Source organism: Mauremys reevesii, linkage group 20 (genome assembly GCF_016161935.1).
Source record: "Mauremys reevesii isolate NIE-2019 linkage group 20, ASM1616193v1, whole genome shotgun sequence".
NCBI lineage: Eukaryota > Metazoa > Chordata > Testudines > Geoemydidae > Mauremys > Mauremys reevesii.
In genome coordinates, this window is record NC_052642.1 from 20,733,002 (window position 1) to 20,756,596 (window position 23,595).

Here is a 23,595-nt window from a genome sequence, read left to right on the forward strand (position 1 = left end):
TGATTTTTGCCTTCTCTTATGCAATTACAAAGAGAAGAAAAAAATCAGCTGCTATGCCTAATGACATGTTCAGTAAAACAGTGGGCGGGGCGTGTTACCAGCAACATTTTAAGGCTTTATTTACTCCTGGGCATAACTAAGCACCAGATCCCAGTAGAAGGGACTTGTTTATTGTTTAAAGAAAAATGTCTATATCAAAATGATGTTCAGAGCCGTGTCCTACACCGACAGGACACCGGTCAAAGTGCTACTCTGATTTAAAGGCCCTTACAAGCCTCTGCTGAGACGCATCAGCCCTGAAAGTCTAACTTTAAAGCACGCAAAATGGCAGATGTGTGAACAGTATGTCAAAACGACTTCCAAAACCTCATCTCATTAGCCGCCATGTGAGACAACCACAACGGAAACTGAATGGCGACGCAAAATAGCTGGTTTGTAAGAGCTGGTCACGGCAGAATGCAGCACGCACCCTCACACTGCCCTTATTAGGAGAATTCTACTACACGGCAGAATGGTAAATTACATTCCCACTTCCGGGCTAATTTGCTTTGGTGTTTCAACCAAGTCACAGAAAGTCTTTCCAACCTCAGCCATAGGCCAGGGATTCACTCTTCTTAGTTAGGATTTGAGAGAGAGTGCAGAGAAAGGGAGCTTCTCCAGCCTGGTTTCCTTCTGATCTGAGGAAGCAATAGGAGCCCTAGAGAGTATGAAAATCCTGCTTGGGCATTTTGTTTCTCATCCTGCCCATTACAGCAAGAGAGGGGGAATTGTCTTAGCTGGAGCCAGACAGGAAAAAGCTTCTAAAAGAAGCCTTGTTGGTAGCAGCAGAGCAACACGGGCTTGTTATCTTTACTAAATCTTAGCTCCAGGACTGGCGAGAAGCATCAGTAAGAGTGTACAATTTGATTAAACACTTGTTCAATTAGGATTTCAAGGAACAGTGGTTCTGTGACAGATCAGAGAGTCAGGATATCTGGGTTCTGTTCCTAGCTTTGCCAGGGACTGTCTGTGTGACCCTGGGCAAGCCAATCAATCACTCTGTGTCTTGGGTTCCTCACCTGAAAGAAAGATGGGGATAAGAAGACTACTTCCCTCATTGGCTAGATGGTTGGAGAGAACTTTGAGATCCTCTGATGGAAGCTGCCAGTGAGGATCCATTATTAACATGGGATAAATATTATTTTAATGTATAATCACAATTTCCCCCCCAATTACGTTCCTTAAATGCCAGGATCTTGCATCTTGGGCCGATCATTTTATGCCACATGAAATGGCGTTTGATAATAATGAAAATACTGCTGATTAACACTGGGAAATTACTGTAGGAAGGAGAATGTACCAGGACAGCTTCCTTCTTGAAATGTAACAGCAATCTCAGGCAGCTGACAAAATGCAAATGTTATTCCAGATGGGAACTCACTATTTCCTTTCCACTCTGTCTTTTTGTTCCTTTGGCCATAATGATGGGGAACAGCTACATCAATGGTCAATACCACTCATGTTCTTGGGCTGGCCAGGAGAGAGACTGCTTTTTCACCTGGGAAACACCTACTTCGCAACTTAAGCATCACGGCATTACCATTTTATATCCTACATCTACCAGCCATTCTGCTGTACTGCCCTGGCCTACATCACTGAACAGATCAGTATGACATTTGCCAGCATTATGGAAAGACACTCTGCTGGACATACATGCTGAATGTATCCATCTCTCCTGTCAGGTTGATTCGTTCCATGAGACTTGCGTCCACTTTTTCTTTGAGTTTTTCTTCAAGCTGTCAGGGGACAAAATGAGTAACAGACAGACATCAGATTTCTACCTAAATTGATAACTTAGCTGCTTAAACTCCTGCAAAAGCCAGCTTGTTAAATCAGGAAATGGTCCTAGACTATTGCAACCTGTCTGAGATTTGCTTAGTGGGTAACAGTATCCGGAATAGAGATTTCCTGTCTGTCAGAAGCTCTAGACACAATGGTGGTGTGTCCTTGAAGCAGTTAACTTTCAAGGCTGTAAAAGCAGAGTTTCTGGCCCAGTACCACATACAAATCTAACGTGACAATGTACTAGGGTAACTACCTCACCTAAACCAGGTGTGTAACCCACTAATGAATTTGCGTTACAGGTCCCCATTTGTGCAGAGGCTACAAGTCTATTACAGCTGCAGCTAGAGCGCCTTGGTTCTTTAGTTAAAGCAGTAGCAGCTCATGCTTTTAGCTCTGGTGGTCCCCGGTTGAACCCCCAGTGGATTGGCCAAGATGGTGGCTAACACAGGGCATCCATTAAGCTAAGACATTCCAAGAGCATGTTAAATGTAGAGTTAACCGCAATGGTAGAGCAGCCTGAGGGAAACATTTGTGTCCCCTCTTTTCACTGTGCCCTGCCACTCAGTGAGGTGATTAACCACATTCCTGGTCCTACATTAAGTTAGGCCTTGAAGGATAATGGAGAAGGGATTTTGATGATTCTCCCTCTATTGGATTAAAGCAGTTTATGTATCCAGTATGAAAGAATGCTACCCAAAAGTGAGATACCAGTTAGGGTTTAAGTCACAAAACCGTTCTGTTGATTTTGCTGCCCTCACTGGATCAATCTCTTGTCTCTGAAATATGGTTTTAATTAACGTTCTAGTTCCATAATTAACCCAGCATTATGCACAGCAGAAATTACTGTGTCAATTTCAGCAGAGAACCTGACTTTTTTAATTAGATGAGTAGCAACCTTTAATTTTAAAATTAAATATTACAAGCTATTACTTAGTACAGCTGAGGGCCAAGCAGCAGCACTTCATTGCCTGATTTGCCATGGCATAATCATGTGGTGGACGGGATACAATATTACAGGTGTTGCAGAGGGAAGTTCACCTGTTGGGTTGTTGCCAAGCAGTACTCTGCTGTGCTCAGGATGCTACAGATGAGACAGAGTTCTTCTATAGTAAACTTAGCCACTTCCGAGCCCTCCTTTTCTTTCAGCAGGCTGGTGATGGTCAGTCCGCCACTGCTGCTGGTTGTTCTGCAGGAAAGACAAAAATGGTGAGGCTCAACCATCAACTGTGCTTTCTAGTACACGTACACACATCACCAAATGCACTATTTATAGATTTTAAGGCCAGGAGAAACTAGTCTGACCTGCATAAAACAGGCCAAAGAATGTCACCCAATAATATCGACACCAAGCCCATCCCTTCTTTTTCAGCTACAGCAAATCTTATAGAAAGATCAGTTTTTATTTAGTGACTTCAAGTGATGGAAAATCCAGCCCATTCCAGTGTATTAGACCTTAACCATATTTAATACACATTTCATGGCTAACCCTGCCTTGGTTGTCAACTGCTCCGATACTCCACTTAATGGCTATAGGAAGATCTCAATAGCTATTATGCAACATGGTAATAAGCTATTTATTATCTGATAACTAAATAGATTTCAACATATATCTCAGAGTTTAGCAGTCATTTCAAATACTGTGGTAACTAAAAGGACAGTAAATAACAGCATACAGAGATTATCTCCTGTATTTTCTACTGATTTGTTGATACACAGCAGTTAATCAAAGGATCAGAACAGTTGGGAGTCAGGAAATTCCCTGCCTATTTCAACTCTCTATAATCCAAATCCTTAAAAAAAAAAAAAAAAAAAAAAGGACAGTGATATTTATCTTGGACAGAAGAAATAGAGCACAAAAAGTCATATGTTCAAAGAATGCAACTGAGGTCTGCTGGAGAACACACGTTAAATTCATCTTTCCACTTTTCTAAATGTAACCCCACTACCATATGTAAAACATTTTAGCTGGTTTCAGAAATTCACTCTGCTGCTTCCAGATTTAGAAAGGGAGACAGCCTGGACATACCAAATAGCCGGGTGTGTACATTATCTGTAACTAACATTGACAATTTCCCAGTGAATTCACTGGGAAAAATTTCACTCTTATTTACATTAATGTAAATCCATGACTTCACTGGATTGACACCTGTTTAACAGAGCTCAGATCAATTAATTATGTGTTTGTGTACACACCCACACACACCCACACCCCAAAAATAGTTCCAATCAAGACACTTCAGAACCCTACAAAGAAATTACCTTTATTACTAATTATATGAAACCCAACAGTATCAACTTGATTGTCCTAATTTTCAAAACTATGCTTGTACAACTTTGCTTCTAATTTGCATGTGTGATTAGCACAGAGGAGTATGTCAGACCTTTTGCATATACAACCACCCAATGTGAAAGGGCCTGACTCTTCACTACCTTACATCTTGGCCTCTTGTGTTGATATTCACACTGTGTAAAGTGGGTGTACAATGCTACTCTTCCTATCTGGTAGTTTCACACTCACTTTGCATGTGACACGAGGTGTAGGGCAATGGAGAACTGGGGCCTGAATCGGCCATTGGGGTAGCTGTGCACAAGCAGTTCTGGAAGTCAGATCTCAAGTGTTTATTGGTCTTGGCACGGTATCCGACTCCCGCTGAATTACAATGGGAGAAGGTCCTAGCTCCCAGAGACTCTCCTGAAAATCCCAGCAATAGCTCTTCTGTTTACCCTCCTGCTGTCTCTCAATGGAACGTAATAGTACTTTGGATTTACGTAAGGGAGTCATACCACAGCTACGCACTTCCTTTGAAAGTGCAATGTTGGCATTCACAAGTGTTGATTTATTAACCAGTTATCGTTACAACACATCTCTTCCCGCACGGTATCCCCAGACTGTGGCCTAGCATTTGAGAAACTAAACTTACTTGGGCAGGTTTCCAGAGAGAATTTTCCAGGCATATTCCCGGAGGTACTTCTGAAATATGGTGGTCAATGCTATCATGGGTTCGCCAGTGCTAAGCTGTGAACACTGCACCATGCACTTCTTGTAATAGACAAAGAGGTCAGCACAGCTGGGCAGGACAGCTCCCCCTTCATCCACATTTGGCTTGGGAGGCCCTTGAGCTTTGAAATCGGCGACAAATCTGTCAATCAGCTCGCCAAGATTTCTAATGCAAGGAAAATAAAGAGAGATTTGAATACAGTGGTAAAAAAATAAAAAGATATGCTTAAAACCAGATGTCTTGTCGTATGATACTAATCAAGTGAATTCAAATCTTAGCAGCCTGATGCTTTAGACCTCTCCTGCCCGCACCCATTGAGCACAAAGCTTGTTCAACAACAAAGAACAGGGTGGAAGAATAATGACCTTTTGTACCCAGAATTTTAATGGCAGCTTCAATTGGTTCTCCAGTCACATAAAATATTACAAACCCTGCCAGGACCAGGTTCAGCATATTAAATGCAAGGCATAAAGCCTATGCTCAAGTTTCATTCCTGGCACCAGCTGAAGTAACGGTCACATTGCACAGCTCAGCCTCCTCCAAATCAGGCCATGTGGAACATGCCATTTAAAGGGACGAGCTCGAAATGGTACAGCACTGGTGCCATTTGTTGTTTCATGGTTTCCACTGGTTGTGCAGAAAACACATAAATCCTTTAAAGAAGCTTTATTAATAGACAACAATTATTATTAACACGTGAAAGTGTGTTTTTTATTCAAGCTCTTTTTAATCACGGACTATTTATTGGATGCAAGCATGGCACTCTTTGCTGCCCCCTTGGAGCTGTTGAGCACCAGAGTCAATCTGCTCTTTGCTAACTGTAATCACTACAGGGGTAGGATGTATACGCCCCAATGAAGTTCACTCATTACCTACCCCACTAGGGAGAAAAGGCTTTTCAGCTTGGCAGATGGCTGATGCAAGTGCTACAGAATCAACACGAGTCTTCTGATCAAAGGTGGTTCCCTTTGGTCCCACTTTTCCAGGACCAGCACATCAGTGTTAGCATACCAGGTTCTGGTCTTAGGGTACGGATGGGTTTGCTGGTCTGTGTGTGATAGGTTTCATTAGAGCTGGTTGAAAAATAGCGCCCCCTCCCCACCGCAAACAGAAAATATCCGGTTTTCAGCAAAGTATCAAAAAAATTCTGCTGAAAACTGAAATTTCCATTCAAAATGGCACCACGCTTCTTCATGGGAGTTGTGGTTTGGATCCTTACTCTCCCATTCTTCTTTATGGCCTAGGTTCTCTGGCCAGACTGTGTCTCCCATGATGCACTCCTCTTGATAAGAAGAGGGAGATACATCATAAAAGTGCCCACAAAGCCTTCTCAATACAAGCACATGTAGCTGCAACTACAGTTGTCTGAAACGGCTGGGAAAGCAATGCTATTGTACTATGCCTGTTTTAAGACTAAGCTGCACAGGCAAATGTCAGGTTCCTGGGGTAGCCAAATACCACGGATCACCACGTCAGTAAAGGATCTTCGACTCTGGAATTCACTTCCCCTCCCTTCATACATCAGAGACTGACTGAATGAGCTGGCCTTCTGGTCATATTGCAAAGCTGTCCATTCCTTCAGGCTTTTCCAGGTGAGCAAGCTGGAGAGGATGGATGGATTGGGGTGGAGGGGAGAGTCCTGCGCTGAAGGAATTTTAATTGTGGACATTTGCATTTGGAAGTTATTGTAAACAAGAAGCTCAATTTTGCTTCTATGGATGTCAATGAAGTTTTCCCATTGACTTCAGTAGCTGCAGGCCCAAATGCTGTACAAGTGCCTAAAGCATTTAAGTTAGTCCAAATAACTGATTTGTCACTTTTCTGATGGACTGAGCCAGCAGGGTCAGCAGAGCATCCTCACTGGTCCCCGGGCCATTCTGGAGGTGTTGTCTACCGTAGGACTGACGGGGCGGCATTTTTGCCGCCCCAAGCAAAAAAAAAAAAAAAAAGCCGCCTGGACTGTGCCGCCCCAAGATCGGCCGGAATGCCGCCCCTTAGCATGTGCCGCCCCAGGCACGTGCTTCCTCCGCTGCTGCCTGGAGCCGGCCCGGGGGACTGATGTGCTTTTGGGCCTTGACGAGCCAGGAGACGGTGACAATTCTTTGCAGCAGCTGTTGCTTGGGAGTTGGCAAACTCATGGCAGCTGGACTGTGAACAAATAGGCACTTTTCTGCCGATGCACCATGGGAGCAACATATTGGCCTCACAGCAGTGTGAAGCACCAGATAGGGAAAAGTTGTTCCCTACCATTAGGAGCTGAAGCGTGAAGAAGGCAAGAGAGAGACAGAAAAGGAATCTCTCCTATCCAGGTTTTGGAAATGAGACTGCTGCAGACAGGACATCTCCATTTCCATATGCAAATGAGAAGCCTCTCCAAACAATGGCACACTAGTTAGGAGTAGATTTTCCAAAACGGGATAAGCGAGAGAAACTGCAATGAAATCACTTAAGTGCAGAATTTTACTCTGTTTCTATTGGACTCAAACCCTTCTATTTGCATGCTCCCCCTTTTCTTGGTTTGCTCTCTCGCCTGGTCTTCAGAACGTCAGTACTTTTTTCTAGATCTATGACAGTATGCAATTAACACAAGTTCCTAGTTAGTGCTATCACGACCCAGCTGTCAGCTAAGCAAGGGCAGAATTAATAGCCAGTGCTTCGTTCTTCATTAGATGAATGGGAGGATGCACAATCTTCATGAAGAAGAGCTGGATATCAAGCAATGAAGCAATATCAATAAAGAACACACTGTGTTTAACAAGCCAATTTGTTCAATCTAGATAACATGCATCACCTCGGTAGTAGGAGCAAATAACATTAAGTAGTCCAGGTCAATTGTAGGGTATAACACACTATCAGATACCTCTGGAACTCCCTTGCACAAGTGACCCCACATTCAGAACACTAACCCTCTGCTGGACTACAACAAGGGACAGCGATTTTCAAGACAGTGTGAGTGTGTGGGGATTTTAGAGGATTTAGAAATATTGTTTGATAATAGTTAGCAGGTCTCAACTTTAACAGAGCTACTGCTCTGCTATAACATAGCTTTGTTTATTTCCAACATTATATCTATTCATATCGCTCAAAGAAGTTGTGCATAGGAGTCAGACACTTATATCCCAGAGAGACTGAAGTGCAATCCGATGCCTGATATTCGAATTGTAACCAAGCTTGGGAAAAAAAAAACAAAAAAACCCACTAGTCTTTAAAGGCTTTCTTCCAGGTATCTCCTGCAAAACTGCTACAGATGTTGGCACCATGTTTCTTCACACTGGTATGGAAACAATTTTCCAGCAGAAAAGGAACCAGCTGCGTTCTGCCACGAACTAAGGGAGCACTAAACAACACTTCTGTTCCACCATCCTTTCTGTTTGCTGCCCAAATACCCAATTAACTGTCAGACACAGCCCCTATGCAGATATCAATCAAACAGACCCCTCAAAAGTTCAATCCCAGGAGAAAAGATTGTACAGAAAAGCAAGCTTTTTTTTTTTTTTTGGCTAATGTGGCAGTTTTTCTTTGAACTCCCTGCTGTCTGCAGCTATAAAGCTAATGTAAAACATCTTGGGGACCGCGGAAGAAAATAGGAGGAAAAAAATGTTGTGAGAGCAGGAGCAGGGTGGGGTAGGCTTACCGAAAACGGGGACTGAATTGGCCAAAGGGGGCAGGGAGGGGAGCGGAATGTTCATACACTTTGGTGTTTAGCTTGCAGAGAGGGAGGAAAAAAAGACATTTCCCTTTGTTCTGCTGTGCGAGTGGAGTCTAGCCCCAGAAGGGAAGACTATTGCACTTGTTTTTTAAAGCATAAAAGGTTTATGGGACATGGAAAAAACTGACCCAGGATTGCTACCTGGCATTTCAATGCAACTGGGACACAGCGGGGTTCCGATCCATGACTGGCACTCCGAGGGCTATGATAATATGAATATTAAATAATAATTATATCACCACCATGAGCCTCTATCTAGTTTAACGTGGAGTTCTAGCCCACAAAAGCTTATGCCAAATAAATTTGTTAGTCTCTAAGGTGCCACAAGGACTCCTTGAGTTTTTTTTTTTTAATCCAGTTTAAGTCCATTCATTTTTCTCTCTTCTGGTAGCCCTCAGAGAGCTGGCTGGTCACATGATAGTGATTCCTCCTCCGCTCCCCCAACCCTTAAGTTATATTAAAAGAAGCTAAACTATTTTAAATACTTTCCCATTATCACTTTTCCCTTAATCAGTCACTGCAGTTGTCACAGGGACATTATTTGATCACCAATGGGAGGGGAGGTGCCCAGGAGACTGTCTATGAAGATGTGGTCAAGCCTATGGAAAAGTTTGAGAGCCCCTAGGCTAGAACATCTTCCATTCAAAGGATCTCTAAATATTCTGCAGCGAGTCAGAAACGATGATGATGCTTTAATAGTGTACAGTGACACAGACACTAAGCAAAGCGATGGGCTGGGAGTGACAGAAAACACATTTGATAATAGCTAGCACATTCGTAGGATGCTTCCTGGGAAGATCTTTATACAAATCATCAAATCTCAGAACACCCCTGTAAGGTAGATGTTACATCCATTTTACAGAGGGGTAAACCCACGCACAGCAAGGATAAGTGAGTTGCAAAACACTAATAAACAAAACTATAGGTGCAGGACATGAGATGAAAGATGAGCATTTATCATGGAGGGGCAAGTTGACTATGCTTTGAGTCTTCATTGCTCATATTGCGTGAGAAAAGCCTGCTTCCCAAGAAACCAACATGGATCACTGCTCCAAGCCTACGAGACTAGAGATAACACCATGATCCAATCACCTCAGAGGCGTTCAAACTTTGCCCAATCCAAGGCCACACTAGTAACTTACCAGAAGCCTAAATTCTGTTCCTGATTTGAATACAAACATCCAATGGTAGCCACTCTCCTTTTTAAATAAGGAAGCAAGGGGTGCGGAAATTAATGGAATCTGCAATGTGGTTTGGCAGCCCAGACTGTCAAAATGGTGCATGCTGGGACTTGTAGTTTCTGAGAGTCACATCTCTCAGCAAGGAAGCAACATACTGCATTACAGGACTTGGTGGGCCCTATTTTGGCCACCTCTCGTGAATTTTCTAGCGTGGTGTGTCCCCCCAAACACAAAAATCCCTCTGCAGTTTCTTTTTTTTGGGAGGCCCATCTCTGTACATCACATCCTTTCTAAGAGATGGAGTGGTGGCACTACTGTTGCTGATTAAAGCAAGCAAAGCAGAATTTGAGAAAACTCTTGTCATAGTACGTAATAAGTCAAGACAAAAAAAAGGTGCATGCTTGTTACTCACTTGTCCTGGGACTCAATATATACATAGAGGTGAGGTTCAAAGCACTTGGAAATGATGCCATGAAACGGGTTGTCTGGGGCCTTCGGCTTCTTGGGCTGCAACGAAACCATTTAGAGCAATGATTGCAAACCTGCCATCAAACTTCTACAGAAAACAGCAATGAAAATAGCACAGCAGGACTTATGTTCTTTAGAACTTTATTGTAACCCAGAACTCTATTGCTAGATAACCAACAATGTACAGAGGGTCATGGTTGCCCCAACCTAGCAATATTCTTGTGTGTTTAGTTGCCTGGTTTATTTGCTTTGAAAGATGAAGTGTTGCTAATAACATATATAACCTGGTTCGGACCCTTCATATCATAAGATGTCCATAGAATCATGGAAGTGTAAGGCTGGAAGAGCCCTCAAGAAGTCACCAAATCCAGCCCCCTGTACTGAGGCAGGACCAAGTAAACCTAGACTGTCCCTGAGGGCTGTTTGTCCAACCTGTTCTTAAAAACCTCCAATGACAGGGATTCCATAACCTCCCTTGGAAGTCTATTCCAGAGTTTAACTTATAGTTAATAAGCCTCTCCAAATATCCAACCTAAATCTCCCTTGCTGCAGATTAAGCCCATTACTTCCTGTTCTACCTTCAGTGGACTTACAGAACAACTGATCACCGTCATCCCTCTTTATAGCAGCCCTTAACATATTTGAAGACTGTTATCACGTCCTCCTCATTCTTCTTTTCTCAAGACTAAACATGTCCAGTTTTTCTAACCTTTCCTCATCAGTTCTCTTAACCTTTTATCATTTTTGTTGCTCTCCTTTGGACTCTCACCAATTTGTCCACATCTTTCCTAAAGTGTGGCAGCGCCCAGAACGGGCCACAGTACTCCAGCGGAGGCCTTACCAGCGCCGAGTAGAGCAGGACAATTACCTTTCGCATCTCACATACAACACTCCTGTTAATACACCCTAGAATCGTAGGGGGCATCACACTGTTGACTTGTATTCAATTTATGATCCACTATAACCTCCTGATCCTTTCTAGCAGTACTACGACCTAGCCAGTTATTCCCCATTTTGTAGTTGTGCATTTGATTTTTCCTTCCTAAGTGAAGTAATTTGTGCTTGTATTCACTGAATTTCATCATGTTGATTTCAGACCAATTCTCCAATGCATCAAGGACATTTTGAATTCCCATCTTGTCCTCCCAAGTGCTTTCAACCCCTCCTAGCATGTAGTAAAATAAAAGTATGATCTTTCTGAGAGTTGTCTTTTCACTTGTAGAGTTCTCTTACAATACTGAATAGTTTGTGTTTTTATAACGCCTTTCAACAGAGGCTCTCTAAGCACTTTACAAATAAATAGGGATGTTGTAAAGATTGGTTAATAATAAGGAAACACCATCCCCATCAGAGATGGGCTCAGCAGCTGTTTAAAAGGAAGCAGCATAGTCTAGTGGATGTGACACTGGATTAGCACTCAGGAGACCATGGTTCAATTCCCACTGCTGGAGCGCTGCGTGACCTTGGGCAAGTCAGTGCACGGATTTCCCCATGTGTAAAAATGCAGATGATAATACTGATGTCCTTTGTAAAGTGCTTTGAGATCTATATAAGAGCTAGATATTACTACGGGGGCGGGGGATAGCCCAGTGGTTTGAGCACTGGCCTCCTAAACCCAGGGGTGTGAGCTCAATCCTTAAGGGAGCCATAGGGGGACTGGTCCTGCTTTGAGCAGGGGGTTGGACTAGATACCTCCTGAGCTCCCTTCCAACCCTGATATTCTATGATTCACCAATTATAATTAAAAGCACAATGAACACATGCCTACATTTTAAGATATGAAATACGCTACACTAAGGTGGAATTTAGGTAAGCAGATCACAATTCCCAGAGTTGCAATTATCAATGCACAGAGGGCTGTATGATCTCTTTCACTATGACAACGTATTTTATGGGTGGAAGGAGGTTATGTTTTAAAATGATCACTAATACTACTATTTTTCGTATCAGATTTGCAACATTAAGTACATGCACAATTTGGGGTCATCTGTCTTATTTTATTACATAAAATATTTTTAAAGTGCCCAGCCTTACTCACAACCATGGCACCTCCTCCTTTCTGTGAATCTACATTTCCAAAGCCCAGCTCATTCACTGATTCAGCAAAGAGTGTAAGCATGTCTCACTGGGGCTGTTCGTGTGTTTAAAGTTCCGCACATGCTTAAGGGCAATGCTGAATTGGGGCTTTAAAAGGCTCCAAATATTTGTACCATATCTAGAATTTTAAAATGTTGATATTGACACTTTCTTCTGTTGTCTCCATTTCTTAGCAACCAGACAATTTCACAGCCGGCAAAGAAAGCATTGGTGATTCAGTGGTAGAATTCTCACCTCCCTTGCCAGAGACTTGGGTACAATGCCCAGCCAATGAAGAGTTGAGTTTTCTGCTTTGAAAAAGCCTTTTCACCCTAAGAAAAGGAACTAGAGAGCTCTTTCCCACGTGCTTTCCTAAACAACAGACAAGGAGGCACTGGGTCACCTGTGGAATGTGCACAGAGACTGGAAACGCCAGCATTTCAGAGAAATAATTAAGACAAGCGCACACAAAAATGAGTAATAATGTGTGGCTGCAAAGCCTACGTGAACCAATGATTTATGGAGGCCAGAACACTCCATGAACCTGGTTTCATTAACCTTTTCACGAACAACAACATTGGGGAATGCAAGCTTTTACGACTCTGGGAGAGAGCAACTGCCCAGCATCCCCCGACCCTGTGCTCTGCCAGCGCCCGTGCATTCCAGCTGGGTGTGTACATTCCTCAGCTTCAGGAAGTAAGCAATGGATGGCATTTCTAAAACCCACCGTTCCCAGAGGTCTCAGGAGCTCTGACAGGAACACCTTGTGCAGCAGGGAATCAGGGATTTACTAGGCTAGTGATGTTTACGTATTAAAGCAGAGGTTGTGTGTGTGTCTCTCTCTCTGTCTTTGCATCATCCTGCATGGCTGAGAGAGACAGAATACTAAATCTTCTAACAGTAGCAGTGAAGCAGTATTTCAGAGTGCATGAATGCTGTCCAAGAGCTGCAGATGTTTAAGCTATTTCCTCCTGGAGTTTGAAGGAATAATAAAAGGTTACTGTTGTCACAGTAAGGAGGTCTGCAGCTAGCCCAGTTTCCTTTTATTACTATCCAAAGTAAACAGATTAAATCTAACTGCTAGGATCACCAGAAGGGTTTCTTTTTAAGGTGGATTTCTTTGATTTCTTTCCCCTCACTCTTCTGCTCCCTCTAGTAGCTCTCTTCCACTTACACATGTCCTCAGTCACCAGCACGAATATCTTAGAGCCTTTCTGCCTCCCAGCCCCCTCCACCGTATCATTTTTCTGCTCCTCTCCTGCCAGCAAAGGCGAGTGAAATATATAATGTGCAAGTGTTAGCCACCGAGTGCTGCCTAGGAGCAAACCTCTTTCCCAGGTGTGCCCCTCAGCTGGGCGGGGCTTTGCTGAGTGCTCTCACAGCTCCAGCCAATCATGGTGCCATTCTCAAGGGTAGTAATCTGGGGAATGCCAGAAGTGGGGCTCCCTCCCACACAAGCAGCACTACACGGAATGGACAGGCTGGCACAGACTTGATGCCAGGAAGGAAACCAACTTCCTTGCACGCTGTGAACAAGACAATTCCCTGCTCAGAAATACTTGAATTGCCTTCTGACAAGTTAGTACATTCAGCTGTTCGTTAAAAACAGGGATGGTTCTGCAGTTCATTTAGTTCTTCGCCTGTCTTCTGGCATCCCCAAGAATCCCCTCAGTTTTTCCTACACTCTACTCCCTCCCCAACACCTTTCCTCATGGCTGGCTTTCTCCTAGCCAGCATAGGATAGACAGGAACGAGTCAATGCTCACACGTCCCACTAGTAAAAAGGGCCGTTCCCAAAGGACACACTGTGCTCACACCTCCCCTGGCCCACAACATCCTGCCTCCAGATCATTTTCTGCCCATACAAGCTGAGGAAGGTGGACCTCAAACCAGATTCCTGATCGCCAAGGCCATCAAGGTAATATCCCACTGGGAGAAACGAATCCTTGTTTTAAAACATATCTACTTCAGGACTTTCATCATCATGATTATTAAATTATTTGCATTTCAGCGATCCACAGTCACGGAGCAGGACCAGAACAAGCACAGAACAAAAAGATGGTCCCTGCCCCAAGCCGCTCACAATTAACGCTCTGCAATCTTCAACTGTACAGAGCAAAATAAAGCGGCTTGCTGGCCTTGAGATCTGTGCCTATTAAAACAAACAATACCACTTCCAGCACATTCATTTACTGTTTGTATAGTGCGCTGAAGATGCAAAGTGTTACATAAGTGCTTCGCTTTCCCATCCCTGGAGAGGGAATGGAGAAAAAACAAACAAGAGAAAAATCCCTCCACTCATATTTTTTGGAGTGAAAGTGAAAAGTTATACATAATGAGCTTCCCGTATTTATTCTCATTCACTGGTTCTAGATTTAATTTGCTCAGCTGACAAAGCAAAATATCATTTCTCAAACGGCCAGCACAGCAAATATCATCTAGGATGTGAAAACCCAACTGTATTCTGGTGTCTTGTCAGTAAAGGTTCTCTGCAGTTACGCTTCAGCTGCTGACCTTGTTGGTGACATGCAAGGTAGAGTAGAACCCAGCTCATTCTCCCTACCCTGGAGGAGTAAAACCGGTTTGTTTCAATAAAGTGAGCACCTATGACCTGAAGTCACATGGGGAGATGTGTCAAGGGAGGGACCATTACTGCAAAGTATTTGTTGGACCAAGCTCACGCTAAGCATGTGGCAATGACAAAGAACTTCTCAAACAGATTTGGAAAAAAAAGCTTAGGGACTTCCAGGGAGTCTCAGAAACTGGGACTCTTTTGTTTGCAGATAAGGAACTTGGAAGACTTACTCTGTCTATATCACCTTTCTCTATCACAGTTTCGTCTGTCTCTGTCCCAGTTTCATCTTCCAGAAATGGGTTGGTGGAGGGAGGTGGCAGCTCTGCCTTTTTCTGTTAAAAAAAGAAAGTCAGTAAAGAAAGAGAAAGTTTCCTTTTGGGATATCAACCACATTGCTGCATTCTCGCTTTGCCTTTCTAAACCCTTTCTGCGTCTCCCCTCACTGCCCGATTGTCTTATGGGAATAAACCTACAGATCACCGATGACCACAGAACATCGAAAGCAAGTATCAGCCAGGGGTCTGCTTCGTAAAAATGCAGAGGTGAATTCAGGGCTCAATAAAAGTGAAAGACTGACGGTGAAGAGTACTGCCAAGTGTTACGTGCAATGCACCTCAATCCTGACCTCCTGCGAGAACTAAAGTCTAGTTGTCCATCCTCCTCCTCTGCTCTATCAATGCATCTCACTCCTGACATGCAGCATGCCCTTCTGTTCCAGTGCTGGGCTCCCCAACTGCAACAACTCTGCCAATACACCTCAGGATGGGAAATTCTGGCTAATGATACCACAACAAATTCCTACTCTCCCAAAATTAGCCCTGGGATCTTTAATAGCCAGCAAGCTGGGTGATCAGCGGGTCACAGTTCAGGGCTCCAAACTCTGCTCGCTGCTCCATCAAGCATTAGAAGCAGAGCCCAGAACTGGTGCTAAACACTCAAGAGGGAAGAAGCAGAGTTTGAACTAGTGCCAGCACTGGTCTTTGCTGGCTGACGAGCGAATGGTGCCGTGGAGGCACTAAGAGGCTAGAGAGGGTGAAGCGCCAGCTAGGGGAAGGGGAGCAGAGTGGCTCCCATTGGAGGGCAGCCCCGTAAAGCACTTCTTGGTCAGGCCTAGGTGGAAATATAGAGATGGGGGAGAACATCCCCCATGTGAGACTCCAAATCACATGGTTTCCAAACTGGCCTAGCCAGCCAAGACAGACTGTGCTGTGGGGCAAATCACAGGTGGTATGTGAGTGTGATAAGGTAGCCAGCCCCAGTGCATGAAGGGTTAACCCAGAGATCTGCCTGCCACATAAGTAATGGGGGTGTCGGAGAAAAACAGAGTTCTCACTCTAAGGTTGGGTGCAGCAAGTCAGACACACTTTATTCTCTAGCAATTGCATGGAGGGAGAGAGTGCACTAGGACACAGGGTTTCCCCCACCTAGGCAGGTCTCTCCCTAGGTAAACAATTAGAGCCAACATTTATACCTTTTTTTACAGACAATAATGAGCAACAGCTGCATATTGTTTATACGTATTCCTTCTTGATAGCTTATTTCTCTCAACAATTTCTGCTATAGTCTGCATTCCATTTTTACAACCTCTCTCAGTTCTTTTCCACTCGCTCGCACCAATCTCGCGTTATTAGGGTTAAGGTTGGTCTGTTTTTTGCTCTGTCTCTTAACCAAACCACACACAAATCCTCTTTTCCCTTTCACACTTCCACGGGGTGGGCACAGAAAGGTAGAGAGCAAGTGGCTATGGCATGGCTGGCTCAAGTATCCTCTGCCCCCACAACAGGCTAAGAAGCTAGACAGGGCTCCAGCAATTGGGCTGCATCGTTCTGTTCTTGGTCTGCTTGGTTTTATTTGGAATCTTTTGTTTATGACTCGATACACAAAAGCTCCAAGGAAAGGAACTGCCAGCTGAGGGTTCTGCCCACTGGTCTCCAGCAGGCTTGGTAGAAAGTGAGGTGGTGCCTCACCATCTGTGCACCCCTCACACAGGAAACCTCTGCAAGCTCCTTGTAACTCACACAAACACTACAAAGCATGCAAAGCCAGCATGGGGCTTTATTGGTTACACTCCTACCATTCAAAAGGGGCCCACATACTCCATTGGCCAAGTCTTGCCCAGACTGCATTGGCAAGACTTGGTTCTAACCTCTTTAAACAGGGGCTTTATGACAGAATTGCTGACACAACAGTTAACTACAGACATGAGAAGAGTGCTGCTGCAGCACATCCTGCATTATGGCTCCCCTCTGCCACACGTCTCCACTGTGTATTGTCCATATACCCGTATATAATTACATGCTTTGTTTTATGTTTAAAAAGAGTTCAGATGACAGCAATCCAGGGCTTCACGGTCCCTAAATAGAATCAGAAGTGGGAGAAAGGCTGCCAGGAAAAGAAATTAATTTTCCTTATTTCAAACCCTCTTCTCTCCTCTTTTGTTGTTCTTCAATTATAATCGCTTCCGTGCATCCCGTTTCTGAAGGGATAATGAGAGCAACCCAATGCAGTCAGATAATTAACAGCACATTGGATAATAAATATTCTGGGAAAATGAAAATCAGATTGTTAAGAACTCTCCAATCAATCAGTGTTAAAGAACTCCCCCTTTAACTGGCACCATCCACTGCATTACAGCAAAGAGCAATGGTTCAATCCATCATCCACTACACCTACACAGCTCCCTCAAAGACAAGAGTCCAAACAGGCCTCCGCAGATGAACAGTGCGGAGCAGCAATCCTCAAATCTACGGTCTTTGAGCCACATCTGGAATTTGTGCTGTCTAGGCAGTATTTGATTAGCACTCCACTTGCTCAACTTAGATTCCAGGCAGAAAAAGCAGAGTGACAATCCCAGGAGCGCTCCCTAAGCTACTGGACATGCTGGACGGAGCTCGAAACACTGAAACGAGACAAGGCAGCATGCAAGCTGCCAGGGTCCTTTCCCCAAGCCGCTTTCCTCAGCAAATAAGAGTAAACCCCACAGCTAAGGCGGGATGGGACCTTTCCCAGGCAGTAATTGGAAAGGAGCACTGAAAAGAGGGGGAAATGTTCAGTTAGGATGTTGCATCAGTGTGCAAGAAACTCGTGTCATGATGACCACACTGCGGCATAATTATGTGGTGCTTCTTCATAACAAAGGGGCTTCAGCTGTAATTTAATTAAAGAGGCACAGGAGAGTTGAAGTAGGATAACCATTCACCTCAAGAGGTAGGTGTCCTCTGTGCCCCAGGATCCCACCACCACACAAACTCTCTGCTCTCCAATCTAGGCTAACCTTTGTGGAGCAGAGGAGGGCTTTCAAAAGATATCCTTTATAGCACCTCACTGCCCCAGCGGAGGATGGGCGTTTCTTCCCGTAACAGCTGGGGCTGTAGGGCTGTTCTTTAGAAGTTTCCTTACCATGGTCCCGTCAGCCAGAGTGCACCCCGAGAAGCGTTTAGCCATCAGCCCTTCGAAGTTGGTCGTTCTCTGAATGGCAAACAAAAGCAATTTCACCTCAATCTCTTTAGCTCTTGTGCGCATGATCTTAGCAAGCTCTGTCCTGAAAGGGAGAGGGAGGGAAATGAAGGATGTGATTTTCTGCTTGAAGAGAACTATCAATTACTTCTGCACATATTAAGAAAAAGATTTGAAGCTTATGGTCGTAACTCAGTCCAGGTCCTATAGTGAGCCAGCTCTCATCACTAAACTCAAGTTAATTCCTAAGCCATGCTCATTTAACTACTAACCTCCCATACAGATTAGGTTTCAGAATTCATACCCACAGTTGTTGTGAGGTTTGTGTGTAACAGGTCACCAGCCCCTACATCCAATGTACTGTTCTTAGCTAGAAAACCCTACAGCAACAAAGCTTTGACAAGAGCAGTGCTTATAATTGGGGTCAGAGAACAGCAGCAGGGACAAGTGCGTTGGGGACCTTGGCTGGCGCATACTTTTCGGTCTCCTGAGGGAATTGGCTTTCAAGGAGCTAGCTCTGTGAGATGGCAGTCCCAGGCTTCCCAACCACGTTACTTATCTACAGCTCTGCTGCAGGGAAATTGTTTTTCCTTTTAGATCAATATCTGTGTAGTAAATGTATTTCTGTGATTTCTCTTTCAGGATTATCACCTAAACAGCATTTTTTTTCCTTTGTAGAATGGTTACTGCCTGTGACTTACAAAGACATTCAGCAGCAGCATTTTAAAGCCTTACAGATCTGCCATCAACTCAGCGAAAAACACCAATTGCTACGGTATGCCCCTTAGCAAAATTCACTGCTTGTGCTCACCTCGTAACATGGCAGAACTCAACGGCGATACGCTCCGTCATGCACCACTCCTGCGGGAACATACGCCCGTACTTTTCCTCATAGTCCATCAGCTGACGTTTAATCCAAGCATAGCGTCTGTCAATCTTATCTAGCCAGGCGACCTGAATGAGATGAAGAACACTGTACAGTCCTGCAGCTGCTAATATTTAGACATGTTGCCTAAGTACCGTATATTCCAGTGGTTTAGAGAAGAAGCGGGGCTAAGAAATGAAGTCATATGGAATTGAACAACAAAAATAATACTTAGCACATCTTCAGACTGCTTAAATACAGGAGGGATTTTCAGACATGCCGAAGTGATTTAATAGCACAAGTCTTACTGCATGAATGTCAATGGGAGTTGTGCTCTTAAATCACTCAGGTGCTTTTGAAAATCTCACCCATTCTCTCATTTATTCCCAGCAAGGTACATATTATTCCCGTTTTAGAGAAGGGGAATTTGAAACCCCTGAGGAAGTCAGAAGGATTAGAGTTTAGGAATTCCTGGATTCCCATTTTCAGCTGGCTTTCAAACTCTGGCCCTTGGGCCACCAGTTGCCTGCAGGATCCTTGCTAGCGCTGCGTAGAAGGAAAAAGTACAGCACAAGACCACATCTCCTAAATCATCATCCACTCAATAGCACATCATTAAGTCGTTACTCATCTCTGACACAGTTAGTTCAGAAACAAATATTACAAAATCAAGCTGGGTAAGTATGAAATTAGTAGCTGCCAACAAAGCAAAATCTGTTTCTTTTGCAAAACGTAAAATTCAACCACAGCATGCTGTGTTCCACTTACGTCTTGGTTTTCCTGGAAAAGTACCAGGTATTCTGAGAGGTGTTGTTTAATAAATTTCTTGATGATTTCCTGTTTGATTCTGGGATCTAAGACGTTAGCAACTAGACATGCATCACGGAGGACGTTGCTGGGTCCGCCAGGCCTCTGTCAAAATAAACAAGAAAAGATTTACTAGCCCAAAAGCCTAAAGGAGAGATTGCAAAATCTACTGGCTTTTGTAGCTTCATCTTGTTTTTGTCCTCTACTGTTAGTTCCCTTTTCCCACCACTGCTGCTGCTGCCCCCGCTTATTGATGCTCAGGTATCTGGGTTCTGATGGATGAACAATGAAACATCTCTCAGCAAAAGGTGCCCTGTGGCTTGACAACTTGATTGCTGCCTGCTGGAAAGCCAGCCAGCTCAGCACATCATTTTTGTTAAGCCCTTCACTAAACACAGAATAATTCTCTGAAGAAGGAGGGCTAACAAAGCAATCCTGGGACAAGCAAACATGTTCCCACCCACACAGAGGGCCAAAATATAAAATAAAAATAAAAAGCAGACAGGAGTTGAGCAACGCTTCAACATTTAGAAATTTATTTGATTGCTGGTCAATATTGGCACATACCACAGCTTTACTGCAGAAGACCACAAACATCACAGTTGCTTAGAAGCATCTTCAGTAAAATCCCATGCCCCAGGGGAGTTTCAAGTGGACACAGAGTTACTCTTCGTTCAGGAGCTCTTCCAAAGCCTCTCCATTGATTTCAATGAGCTTGAAGTAAGGTTGACATCGTGCAATCCCTGTTCTTAAACATTTGCTGCGTTCCACCAATGCAATGGTGGGCAAAGCGATCCCTATATTTGTACAAGGGCTTAGTAATGTTTCTAAAGTGTTTTGAGGCCCATCTGCATGTAAGATGCTTTAGTCACAGAGAACTCTAGGCTTTGCCGGAGGGATAAGCAAGAAGAAGTGAGCCATGTCTAAGAACTGTTACATGTATTATCACAATCTCTTGCATCCCCATAGCGCCGAGCAGGCTAGTCCTGGCCCACTGTGGGAGGTGCTGTACAGAACCAAGAGACAGTGCTGGTCCCAAAGTTGTTACCTTTTATAAAAACTGGGGCCTAGATCTGTAAAACAGTGCAGCTCTGCTGGTCTCAATGGAGCTATAACAGCTGACCCCAGCTGAGGATCTGACCCTGGAAGTGAATTTTTAAATAAAAAATAAGAGCTCTTTAAAGCAATAGTGACAACAGTGGTCAGAAGCCAGAGACTTGCCACTTTGCAAGCTTCCTTTACACCACAATTCAGTAACGACCTGCAACACGCTTTAACTGCTCCTAACCAGGAGCTGCTACTGCTATGATCTTTGATGTGGACTAACCCTCTCACTACAAGGCTCATTTTGTTTCTGACAAATAAGCCAGATTTGAGCCCAGACCTCCAGAGAAGGAAAATCGTAGGACATTAACTGCACCTTCAGGTGCTCATTTAAAATATTAAAAGTAAACCATGAAACTGATGAGACTCTGTTGTATTCATGGGTCATGTCCCTGGGCAATGAAACTGCAGGTCTCTTTGCCTGTTAGTTCCTTGAAGAGACAAGGCAAATGATTTATTAGGTACGTGGTCAAGAAGCAGTGGTGGTACTTTGGAAGACACAGTTAGCTCCTCCCGTGCAAGGAATCCAAATTCTCCACTGAGCAAACAGTAATTCAAAATTATTGCTGGACTTCTGCTTCTTAGTATGCAGGAACATACCGGCTCATTGCAGCATAGTGGGGTTTTCATTTTTATGCTGCTCCAGGGACTGGCAATGGGGCAGAGAGGCCTGGTTAACTTTTACAATCCATATACACGCACACTTCCAGCAGCAGGTAGAGCTCATGAGGCAGATTGCTGAATTAGGGAAAGAAATGTCAACTGCAGCCAGCCACTCCGCTCTGCAAATTCTGGAGAGTCAGAGTCTCCCCTTGGGACTAACTTCTTTCTTGGTAGTATTGTCTTTTGTAAACAAGATTTTTGGTGGCTGCTGGGTAAGCTCAGTAGAGAGTATGGTAGGAGAGCCATGCAGAGCCAATCAGCTGGGTGCCCCCCAGAATTATTAAAAGCTGGGATCAAGCACAAGAACTTGCTCTCTATAAATACATTGTGAGGGTAAACAGCTATTTAAACTAAAGGACGTTAGTACATGAAGAAAGGGGTCTACATTGGTCATGAATAAAAGTAATCTGGAAATTAGAAGAACGTTTCTAACCATGAAAAGTGTTTTCCTAGGCAGCCTTCCAATCGGATACCATCCAGAAGAAGCCTCTCCGAATGATCAAAGACATCAAATAGTATGAATTCAAGTTGGATGAAAGCATCCGTTTTCTAACTGAACAGGTTCCACTCTCTCAAATGGTCACCCAACGCTCTCTGAAGCAGTATGGTCATCTGCTCCAAGTGCCTACCAAGTTCCCTGCGGGAATCCACTGGGACTCTGACCCAACGAAAGCAGGATGGAAAAAAGAGTGCCAGAAGAACTAAAGCACTGTGTCTAGATGTCGTCAATAGGCACCTGTCCCTCAGAGGCACCCGAGCCCATGAAGCGCCAGATTTGGCTCAGGCAGAATATCATAGAGGCGTGTAATGCGTTCAGCAGCCTCTACACTATCCAAACAGCATGAGAACTTACCCAACCTAACTTTCCACTAGGGGTAGTGAGGGCAAACAGTCTAACTAGTTTTGATAAATCTGGATCTTGATAAATTTATGAACAGGATGATATTGGGTTGTCAGCAATAGCAGGGGACTGGGCTTGATGACCCAGAAGGTCCCTTCCAGTGCTGTTTTGCTAAGTTTCCTAAGACATTATTGTCTGTGGTCACAGGGAGAGGATACAGGAATATTGAATGAGTATCTATGGCTATTTAAAAAGAAAAACAAATATTAACAGTTAATGTTTTCAAGTGCTAATTAATCTCAACACCACAACTGTGAGGGAGGTAAAATTAACCCCATTAAAACAGATGATGTAACTGAAGCAGTAAAATTAAGTGACTTGAGTCAGTGGCTGAACCACAATTCCAGTTCAGAAAATCCAGGCTCCGAGCTCTGTCCCCTGCTCACTTCAATATGCTTCTGATTCACCCAAGCACACTTTAGTTTTACTCTGCAATAAGGATCCTGTAGATGCCAGATGAAATTGATTGCAGTCTCACAACTACCTAGTACGGATCTAAAATACTGTGAGATAAACTCAACGCCACGTCTCTCACATAGAATCACAGGACTGGAAGGGACAAATGCAAAAAGTGAACCAACAGGATAAACAGTGAAAGGGAAGGGCCTGCTCTTGCAACCCCAAAGCCTGATCCAGAACATATTCATAGAACTGTAGGACTGGAAGGGAACTCAAGAGGTCAGATAGTCCAGCCCTCTGCACTCAAGGCAGGACTAGGTATTATCTAGACCATTCCTGACAGGTGTTTGTCTAACCTGCTCTTAAAAATCTCCAATGACGGAGATTCCACAACCTTCCTAGGCAATTTATTCCAGTGCTTAACTGCCCCGACAGTTAGGAAGTTTTCCCTAATGTCCAACCTAAACCTCCCTTGCTGAAATTTAAGCCCATTGCTTCTTGTCCTATCCTCAGAAATTAACGAGAAAAATTTATCTCCCTCCTCCTTGTAACAACTTTTTATGTACTT

At 43.9% G+C, this 23,595-nt stretch overlaps 1 protein-coding gene across 2 annotated transcripts in view; it reads right to left on the reverse strand.

The window, feature by feature from the left end:
- Window positions 1-23,595, reverse strand: part of VPS53 (VPS53 subunit of GARP complex) — a 97,538-nt gene that overhangs the window by 33,627 nt on the left and 40,316 nt on the right. For both annotated transcript variants that reach the window (XR_005590097.1, XM_039507769.1), the window contains exons 9-16: window positions 19,922-20,065; window positions 19,100-19,242; window positions 18,232-18,373; window positions 15,063-15,164; window positions 10,126-10,220; window positions 4,746-4,988; window positions 2,863-3,010; window positions 1,693-1,775 (exon numbers count right to left, since the gene is read on the reverse strand). Coding sequence is in view for 1 of the 2 variants with exons in the window: in XM_039507769.1 (XP_039363703.1) it covers window positions 1,693-1,775; window positions 2,863-3,010; window positions 4,746-4,988; window positions 10,126-10,220; window positions 15,063-15,164; window positions 18,232-18,373; window positions 19,100-19,242; window positions 19,922-20,065 (1,100 nt within the window). In the remaining variant the exon portion in view is untranslated. The remainder of the gene's footprint in view (window positions 1-1,692; window positions 1,776-2,862; window positions 3,011-4,745; window positions 4,989-10,125; window positions 10,221-15,062; window positions 15,165-18,231; window positions 18,374-19,099; window positions 19,243-19,921; window positions 20,066-23,595) is intronic.